This window comes from Bactrocera tryoni, chromosome 1 (assembly GCF_016617805.1).
Source record: "Bactrocera tryoni isolate S06 chromosome 1, CSIRO_BtryS06_freeze2, whole genome shotgun sequence".
Classification (NCBI taxonomy): domain Eukaryota; kingdom Metazoa; phylum Arthropoda; class Insecta; order Diptera; family Tephritidae; genus Bactrocera; species Bactrocera tryoni.
In genome coordinates this window covers 30,415,948-30,426,923 of record NC_052499.1, presented here as the reverse complement: position 1 = coordinate 30,426,923, position 10,976 = coordinate 30,415,948, and the positions used below count along the sequence as shown (strand labels likewise).

Sequence of the window (10,976 nt, the reverse complement as noted above, 5' to 3'; positions counted from 1 at the left end):
GTAATGTTCAGTCAACGCGTATGTATGTGGCTACGTACGTACGTATGTATGTCCCGTAAGAGTTTTGGAGTAACTTGGTCGAGGATGGTCATTGAGATTTAGGCCTGAATTATGCAAGTTAACACCCCAAACTATAACATTTCATACAATACAATTCCGTTCCCAAGCTAACTTAAGCAGAAACACATTAATTACTTAGAACTGACGCTGCATGCGCGAGCACAGCATTTATTGTGAAGTAGCTGACTTTATTTGCATAAGCGGTCGTCATAATCAAAATTAGTGCACCTGCTGAAATGCAATCTGGGAAACTTCTGCTGACGAACTTTCGCTGATCAGCAAGTGCTTGCTTTACGTAGTAGCTTACAACAACAATAATATAGAATTAAGCTGACCAATTTTGTATAACTAGAAGTAGCATTTAATTGTAAGAAGCTTTTTGTATACTAAGCGAGTCAAATATACAACGGAGAGTGACCACGAAAAAATGTTCTTGTTTTTAATTCTCCCTCGTAAGGAGAAAAATTGCTTAAGCAACGTCGTTGCGACAGAAAACTCCACCCAATCATTGATTCTGCTGCCTGCGCTGCGTACCACCAGAAACAATCTTTGACAGGTTCATTTGTATCATTAAATCCACTGAACACACAAAATGTACACATTTAATTATAGATACTTGGATTCAAGAGTGCAAATGTAGCAACAAAGTCAGCCTCGTTTCGTAATTAAGCGAGGCTAATTATTTAGCAAGAGCAATATTTTCTGCTCAGCCAAAAAACAAAGCGAAACTAACAATAATCCAGTGACTAGAAATAAATATGTAATTAAAACGAAAAACAGAAATTTTAAAAAATAAATTCACATAAAAGGCGTTGGGCTGCCGCTCGATGGTACAATGTACGCTAAATGTGTATATGTATTTACATAAGTATGTGCGTCGTGCGTTGTCAAGTCATAAAACCGAAATTTGCGTGCGAGTATAATTTGTATATTTAATTTAAATTTATAATTTCTGTGTGGCTGACCCAAATGCGGTCAGTCTCATTGAAATAAGGCGCATAATGAATAGACAAAATAAATAAAGTAATCATAACACGCCAGCGACAGACAAAGCGGCCAAGCGACAACAACAACCCAACTGCGACTGGCCATTTGGACGACGCAAGACGACAGGAAGCCGGCGGACAGATAGACGATCGCAACGAACGCGTCATGTTTGAAAAATTAAGCGCACACACAAACACGCACACAACAAAACCCACAGATCTACCAATGTATGTATGTTTCTACATACATACATATGTATGTGTATACAACCAAAAACAAATATAAAACAAAACACATTTCCATTCATAATATAACTTTTGAATATTAATTATTTTTATTTAATCTCTTTTCAATTAAATTACTACTACACTAATATATTTTATAGCGCTGTTAATTTGGGAATTTCACAAGCGTGTGTATTAAATTAAATATCACATCAATTAAGGAATTCAAGAAAGTGCTGATGAAACGAAAGCACTGAAGGTCATTCGTTTCTGCTGATAAACGCGCTTTCAAGCGAACTCGTGAACTACAAACAACAAATGAGATTTGGACAACAACAAGTACATATTTACATTATACATATTTACAGTGAATAAAGCAGTACAAACTTAAAATTTTATTTTAAAAAAAAGAGAAAAGAAAAGTAAAGCATTAATACAAATTAAGTACTGACGGTCATGCAGACATGCATTTCCATGTACGTGTGTGTGTGTGCCTTACATTGTCTACGCAACTTTTACGGAAAACGGGCGTCTGGAACGTTAAGCAATTCGCTTCGGCAAGTAAATACGGGTACAAATTGCATTTTTATTTCTCTTCACCCCGGAAGGCCCATAAGCTTGGTGGGCTTTACTGCATATTTAAGTTATTTCAGGTTGCACCGCCAAAGCACGCAAACAAGTAACATGGAACAGGTCTTGAAAGCCTCTGCATTAAATAATCAGATGCGCACACACATACAATACATACATATAAGACGCGTCGGCTAAATTTAAAATGCCGACGGCATTCTCAGCTGCCAATACGGTCGACATGTGCTAGTAGCTTAAATAGATGCACGAGCCGTCGGCAAAACATTTCTTCGGTACAATAGGACCGCCTGGGCTTACGCACCTATAAATGCTTTCTACCCTAGAGCTTTTATTGCAAGCGTTTAACAATAACGTTGAAGCATTTAAGTATATTCGTTAAGCGTCTAACTGTTCGATTCGTCAATGGCGTAGCGTTACGGTACATAAATATCGGCAATGTGTTGCATTTTCTAATAGTAGTCTTATTTCCAAACATTTTCTAATGGGTTCTTTATCAATATAACAATTTAGCAGCTATCGCTTAACATTAATTTTTCTCTTATAATTTGTATGTATGTAATTTTGGTTAGCATTTTTGCCCTTTTATGTTACGAAATGCGCTATTTGGCATTTGAAAGTAATCCATAAGTTTGTTTAACAAATAATTTTACCATTTATACTACCGCTACTCCATTAAACGCGTTGCGTGGTATCGGCTAACTCCGAAAGCTATGTGACTTGTTCACTTCAACTGTCTAATTTCGACCAAAGACCCGGTGTAGAACCTTATAGCGTTCACAAGAAGCAATTTGCTAGCTGCACTGCACTTAATCACTTGATGGAACACTTACAGTTTTCACTACTGTTGTTTTGCTACTGAGGCTGCTGTTGCCGCAACTGTTGTCAGTAGTTCATGTCGATCATACATTGTAGCAGGAAATCTGCTGCAGATGCTGAAACGATGGTGTGGCCGCGAACTGTGGAAATGTTTGACCGAGATTAGCTGCTGCAGCGACGGCTGCCACATTCGTTGTTGTCGCCGACAAGTACGGATGCATGCGCTGCGATCGTAGGTACTGCCGGTATTTGCCGCTCAGCTTTTCGTCACGTGTGTAGTGTGTACTTATAGTCGGGGTGGTATCAGGCCCAGCCTGATAGTTGCTAGGAACTGTTGCCATTGGGCTGCGATCGATCATCAGCGCCGACGCTGTGGACGAGGTGGCCGCGGAGGCTGACGCCACGCTGCTGGGATCGGCCCACATCGCCCCAGTGGGTAAACAATGCATTTGCTGCTGTTGTTGTTGTTGCTTTCCGTTGTGATGCGTGGCTACGTTGCTAGCTGCCGTCGCAGCACTGCCACCGTATACGCCGCCGGAAATCATGGCGTCCCGTTTGCCTACCGCGGACAAGCTCTTGCCGAATAAGGCGGGCGTGCTGCGTGGTGCCAACATTTGGCTGGAGTGCACAGCAGCCGCAGCCGCGGCTGGTGTCATGGAGGAGCGAGCGGCTATCGCTGCCAACTGGTCCCATTGTGAGGCATTCTGGCTCAGTATATTCTGCTGGCTTTGAGAGGTAACGGCGGCTGCGGCGGCGGCAGCCACGGCCGCAATCGAGGCAGTTGTGCTTTGGCTTGGACGCTGCAGTTGCTGTTGTTGATGCACTTGACTGGCATTGCTAGCAACAGTGTTTGCGGCACGGCTTTGGTTACTACGGTGATGCACAGCAGCCGCGGCTGCTGCTCTTCTCACTGCACTAGCGTGCTCAATATACACCGCTGTTGAGGCAGAAGAGGATGTTGGAGCAGATGAGGCAACGCTAGCTTGTTGTTGCACCGCTTTTTGTTGCTGCGATTGTTGTTGATGGTGGCTCAAATGGTGATGCGCCACTACCACTGGATAATGCGCTTGTTGGGACATTTGCGACATCTGCTGCTGTTGGAGCTGCTGCTGCTGCTCCTGTTGTAACTGTGACTGCTGCTGTTGTTGAGTTGACTGTCGCAATTGTTGCTGCTGCAGCTGTTGTTGGTATTGCGCAACTACTTGATGCTGCTGCAATTGTTGCTGTGTCTGGAGCTGCTGCTGTTGCTGTATAACCTGAGATTGACGCGCAGCAGCACGACGCGCTGATGAGCTAGTCGCAGTTGCACCAGACGTACTCGCCGCCGATGACGCCGCCCCACTCGTGGCCGTTGACGAAGAGGAGCTACTTAAGCCACTCACCAACAACGCAGTGTTGCGCGCTGACGCCGGCATATTGTTAACAAAGGGACTGCGCCGTTGCGATTCCATTTTACGAAAGTAACAGGGATGGATCATCAGCAATGGCTCGACTCGTTGGCCTACCGGTGGTTTGGGTTGATTTGGTAATTCGTATTCTACGCTGCAGTCTACATGCAATGGAATGGAATAATCTTTCTGTGGTGTCGCAGTGCCGCCGGAGCTGATGATCGCCACCGTTGTACCAGCCGACAACGTTGCACCATTATTAATGTTGGTACTGCTGTTGCTGTTACTGCGACTATTGGTGATGTTGGCACTGCCGATATTGGTGCTGCTTATAACTGAGTTGGTGGCGGCGACGGCGGGTGTGACTGTCGAGGCATTACCACCTCGCCCAGCCGGCGTCGCCGCCGCCATGGACGTTGGTCGGTCCATGGCTGTGGACGACGACGACGTTGTCACTCCATTGGATGATTGCGAGTGATGTTGCTGCTGGTGGTGCTGATGTTGTTGGTGCGTGTGGTGGTAAACTTGCTGTTGTTGCTGATGATGCGTTTGCTGCGACTGCTGTTGCTGTTGGTTGTGACTATGACTGTGATTGAGGTGAGTATGGTGATGATGTTGAGCACTTAGCAACGCCGCTGTGGACATGCTGTGTGGTAAAGACATTTCATAATTGGCGTAGCACGCAGCCATCGTCATTTTGGCAATAGTTTCGTTAATAATTTTTGCAATCTTAAAGACTGGCTTTCACACACAAGTTTCCCACTTCTTTTTATTCACATGGAATTCGTTATAAACACTGCCCCACAATTTCTTTTATTTTATATCATAAGCTTTCTTCACAATATTGCGGGTGAATTCACATGGAAGGACTCAATTTTAACAAACACAATCTAACTTTATTGCTGCTTAGCTTGCTTTTGCTTTTGTTTTTGTTGGCACTAATTTCCTTGTTTGGGTTATTTCTTTTATAGTAAAGCGTAAGGAGTTGCGAAATATTTACGAAATGTACTTCGAGCACAGAATTTTTGCTTTTGATTCTTGCTATATTTTGAATCATTCAATTCAATTATTTTCTTGCACTTTTTATCTTCAGGCACTGGTGTTTCAAATGACGATAATAATTTAATGTAATTTCGAAACTCAAACAATACACAACTGACACTAGCGACGGTTATCCAAAAGGTTGCTGGTGCTATCAAGTAATATCTAAACGGTATGGTAATTCACATTCAATATACTCTATGATTCGCAGTTGCTTTTGGAGCTTTTCTTGTAGTGAAACTATGCTTGTTAATGTAATGCAAAGCTGACACCAGCTCTATATATACAGTTGATATTAATCCGCTAGATGTGCAGGTATGCGCAGATCTTTTTGTGTGGAGGGGGTGTTTCTTGTTAATTATATCAGGAACGTTAATCCATATGTTGCTGTTGTTTACTTTGTTATATCATTTCCTTGTGTTTTATTTAGCAAGTATGTAGGTAGAAATATATATTTACTTTTTTCTTAATTACTGGTATTTTAGGCGTATTCTATGTAATTTATTCTACATATATTTATTTCACATGAACTAGTTATTTAATTTTTAACGTATTTAGTCAACCCGTAATTGCGAATGTGGTTTTGTTGCTTTAACTGCATTGGCTTCGTGTTCTTATTATTATTTGTTATTATATTATTGATTTTTTGTATTGTTGTATTTTTGGAATAATCCTTGTCGTTACTTTTTATCAGTCTTTACTCACGAAGAACTAAAAATACACTTTGCTTTTGTAATTGTCTTTTTTCTTACAAAAAATTAATCAGCCTTAATTTAATTATCTTTGCGTGTGTGTGTGTTGGTCTAGTTGCAACTGCTATGAGCTGTAATGTTGAATTAATTAGATTTGCTTTACGTGACGGAGACGCTAACGTTTTTCCATTATTCACCGTTTTACCGACCGTCTATTTACTATGACCAACCCAAGAGTAGTGAAAAAAAAATATTAATGACTGCTCTCGTTTACTATCTGGTAGTTTATGGTTCAGTATTCTTCTTCGGCGTCGTCTCCGGGCTCTGAATTCTGTGGCAGTAAAGTTGAAGTCGACTGCGGCAAATACGGGAATCGGCTCCGTTCTCCTTGCTTACTGTGAGTGGTTACTATTCAGCGTATGGGCGCTCACTTTGAGTGGTTTGGCGTTTCACTCAGTTTCGCGCGTCTGCACTTGTGTAGGTTCTGAGTGCTATGCCACGACAGCTGATTTTATTGTTGGCACTGCTGCAGAACAATCGATTCCCTTTACAATCTTTTTATTAAGGTTTTTTAAGCGTCCAACAACAATTGACCCGCAGAGGTGGTATGTTCGTATACCTACTTAGTACTTCGCTTTAGTGTTTGTTTTTGTTTGTTCAGAACGCACTCAAAGACGGTTATACTGACTTGTTATCTCTTTCAGACATGCACAGTTCGTAATAGACGATTAATATACCACCGACAGACGGGCGAACTGACGTACCGTTTGAATGACACGCCGCGCGACAATACAACTGACTCTTAGCGCATACGATCAAAGGGACAGTTGCAACGATTGTTACGCCGTTCACGTTCTCACTTACTTCGACGTTTCAAGTCTGTAAGTGCATAATGTTAACAAGTAAGCAGCAGCGGTATAAAGTCACAACGCCCTTTTTGTCTGGCCTTACAAACGTATTGAGGTCAGAATTTGCTGTTGCTTTTCGCAGGCCACGACAATCTGCTATGAGTGTGAGCGTACGAAAATCTTTTCTGTACCACTTTGGTGTTAAGTCTTCAAAGTTTCACTTCAGAGTTACACGCTTTGCATTCTTTTTTTATCACAATTTGTTATTATTCTTGTTCCTTAACTATTGTAAGTCGTTTTCGCTTATAATCCAAATTAATTATAGAAAAATATCGTACATTAAGTTCTAGTTTTTGGCTTTGTAATGTGTTTTAAATATTTTGATACTTTGCTGAGCTCTTCAAACGTCGCGACGCGTTCACTCCAATTAACAACAAATATGACTTTTGCGAACGAGCTCTCTCAACCGACTGTGGCCCCAATACGCTACGGCCTGCGGAATAGATGGTTTCGTCGTTGGCTTTTGGCAGCGCGCAGCTGACGACAACAGCTGAGACAATACACATTTGGGAGATTTGGAATAGTTGCGCTGAATACGTAGCCTCTCTGAACCTCACTCTCCACTTAATTAAACACTTCTTCACACATGCATGCATGATGGGCGCGAGTAGAAGCTCTCCAACAAATCAGCTGTTTTAATGGCTGACTGAGAAGAGCGCGCACTTCCTTTCTAATCGTGAGAACGGAAGCGCATCCACATGAACCAATTGCATGCGACTGACGGCGCTCGCTTTCTTAATAACCACCACCGTTACACTACCGCCATTACTATTGCCCCCAACAACACAAGAAACCAATATATGCTTTTGCTGCTTATTCCGCTTTGTCGTACTACTCAAATGCTTGGAGTTAGACGTACAATCTCACATACTTACATACCTACATACTTCAGTGGCATTTCTTATTCCATTTTTACAATTCAGCCATTGCGGCAGCCATCTTTACATTTGAGAAATTGTTGTTTGTTGCATGAACATCCCAAGCGATGCGGATGTGTGCCGGTATATGTGCACGACTTACTTCGCTCTTTCTCATACTCACTCACTCACTTAATTCCACGGCACAATTGTTGGCCCGACAAACATGCCGGTGACGATGAGCGCCACTGGTATGCTCTGGAACCACAACGAATGCGATGGCTATGGCCAAACAACGACAACGACTGAAGGGCTTCATTACTTTGTTGCATTGTTTGTTGGTGCCGCTGCCATGTTTTTTACTGCATTTACTTTAGTTTCGTTTGTGTTACTTCTGCACACACGCATACACTGATAGAAGTATTTGGTTGCGCGGATGTAGTGTTCTACTAACTTTGTTGCTGCGTTAAATGCGGTGTCAACATGTGCACATGATTTGTGTTTTGATTTGTTTTGATAGCGCCATTCCTTTCTAAAGCCAATGTTGCTATCGCGCTCCCACACACGCATGGAGGAATAGCGGCGGCAAAACAGCGACGACTCTCGCCTTTAAAAATCGCAGACTCAATTTGCCACTGCGATTTTCGGTGGATTTATACACCAGTTAGTTTTAAGATATTATATATGCACCGAATAAAGTTTCGTGTATTTGGAATGCCACATTTTTCGTGCCCTACGTATACACATATGTATATACATAAATACATACATATATTCATATTCACCTATAATACATAGAGTTTCGAGCGAATTAATATACATTTAGCAGGAAATCTTAAAATATACATAGTGATGTAACGGAAGCTTGGAAATACGCGCATAAGTATATCTACCAATGGGTGGTTCCTAATTCAGATTGTCAGCTGATGATTTTGTTAGTGTCATACTGCAGCAGCACTAACCAACACATACTTATTTAAATACTGGAGGAAAAGGCTGAAGAAAGATTGCAGACCCAAATATCGATTCAGCACTGGAATCAATACAGCATTTTCAGTATGCCAAGAGAGGCATTCAAATTCCAACTTGTATTCCATGTACATAGATTTTATTGTAAAACGAAATTTATCAAACATTTTGAAGTAAATCCCTCCATGCTTAGATGTATACACATAGCACACGTTTTTTATCCCATTTTTCATCCTTCATTTCCTCTAAGCACAGATACAGTTATTTGAGAAAAATAAATTTTAGTAAACGGTGCTCACACTGATATGGTTGAAATTTTGAAATCATCGACCACCGCCCTAGCACCTAATTGTTGTAATATCCCATTATTATGTGAGCATAGCAAAGATGAGTTGATAATAGTTCACAGGTCGGAGCTTAGTATGGAACCTTTGTTAACATGTTTGACATTATCGATGAAGTTTAAAGTGAGATATTTCCAGTTACTAACTCCTTTACCTTTACTACGTTTAATATACAAACATACATTTGTATGTACATATGTTTGTATGCTTAAATTGAAGCTGTTTAATACCTTTTTTATTCATAGAACATAACAGATTTATGTAATAATTTCATTCAACGAATCATACGTTTGCATACGTAAGCTTTCTATGTAAGAGCCGTCGGCACTGCAGTACCGTGCATACATTTGTACATGTACATATGTATGTATATGTACTCATTCTTCAATAAAATATGATCACATAGCTCATAAAATCAATTAGCAACAGAAATTAAAAATAATTTTACAAAATTATGTTATGTAAAAATAAGATTTTGTCGTTTCCTTTGCCAATTTAACTGACTGTCATGTTTCACTAATTTTCTAGCATTTGAACCATAACTAACAATAACATTATCATATTCATATCAAAACAGCCTATTTAAATTTTAGTCCAATTACTAAAAATAAATTTTATGTTTTTAAATTAAAAAAAAAACATTAAAAAAGCTCTAGAGTATTATAACACATAATATTGATACGAATTTAACTACTGAGTACTCACATTAAAACAAGCAAAATACGTTAACTTCGGTGGCACTGAAGCAATAATACCCTTCACAGGAGCATTTTTTTTTGTATGTATAGAAATTTTTTTTCCTGATTTGTTCGGCCACTTTGATGACATCTATAAGCTATGGTGGTCCGATCCGAACAATATGAATCAAGAACTTGATTCTGATTATTCAATTTGTACGGCAGCTATATGCTATAGTAGTCCGATATCAGCGGTTTCGAGAAATGAGCAACTTCTTGGGGAGAGAAGAACGTGCGATATCTCAAAAACTGAGGAACTAATACATGTATATACAGACATACGGACAGCTCGTCATGCTGATCAAATAAAAGACCCATGAAATACATATACATATATGGTACATATTTGTCTTGTTGTTTCGAAAAACATAAATAATAGGAAAACAATTTATGTACACTTTAGTGCTCTAGTTTATCGACATTTCAAATTTCCTAAGTGCACACTTGAATATGAAAAGGTGAGAGAATCGTAAATATTTGACGAATATTTCCTAATTTGTTTTATTCTATTTTTTCTTTATTATAAGGTTATTTGGTTGTGTAGTGCTGTTCTCAATCTGACTACAACAACTTCGAATTTGATGAAGAAATTGAAAGCATGAAATAATTTTTTAATGAATTGTCAGGATCACCACCAGGGATATCCCTTCAGGTACATATATGGAAGTTTGTAAGTTATATGGGGTCTAGAGCAAGTTTTTAAACGATTTCATCAATTTTAGGCACAAAGATCGTAAGATCATCGTATTAAATAAAACTATATTGATTAAATTAATTTAGATAACTCACTCATTTGCTGACATATGTATGCTTACTCATAAATAATCAACCAACCGCTAGAGGCCAAAAGATATACATACATATGTATAATAAAACAAACGAAGGACCTGGAAGAATGACTTATACAAGTACACTATTGGTCCTGACGCAACTGTGAGTATTGAACGTTCTTGGTTAAAGTGATAAGCCGTAAAATAAAAATACCCGAAATTTTTGTGAGGGACTAGGAAATGAAAAACACAAATTTAACATATCAAAAACTCATAAATTCGCCTAAAAAAACAAAAAAAGTGATGAGTTCTTGCTTCTGTGTTAACATAAAGTATAGTATATAAAATAAAAAGAAGAAAACAAATGAAAAAAATTGAATTGAAATAGAAAATATGTGCATAGATTAAAAATAATCTTATGAAATATTTATGATTGTCTACCCCCTGTATATGGGCTATATCATTGCAGAATCAGCCAGCAAAATGACACTGGTAACATCTAGTTGCAGTAACACAACTCCCACGATAGGAGGATTGGCCATAATTCACTACAACAACTGTGAAGTGGAAATAAATGGCATTACATACAACT

General features: G+C 39.5%; 1 protein-coding gene across 1 annotated transcript; it reads right to left on the bottom strand.

Moving 5' to 3' along the window:
* Nucleotides 1-1,686: 1,686 nt before the first annotated feature.
* On the bottom strand, nucleotides 1,687-7,123 carry LOC120775364 (centrosomal and chromosomal factor). Its single transcript, XM_040105530.1, has one exon. The coding sequence runs from the start codon at nucleotides 4,760-4,762 to the stop codon at nucleotides 2,762-2,764; it is 2,001 nt and encodes a 666-aa protein (XP_039961464.1). The 5' UTR covers nucleotides 4,763-7,123; the 3' UTR covers nucleotides 1,687-2,761.
* Between the last annotated feature and the right edge of the window lie 3,853 nt (nucleotides 7,124-10,976).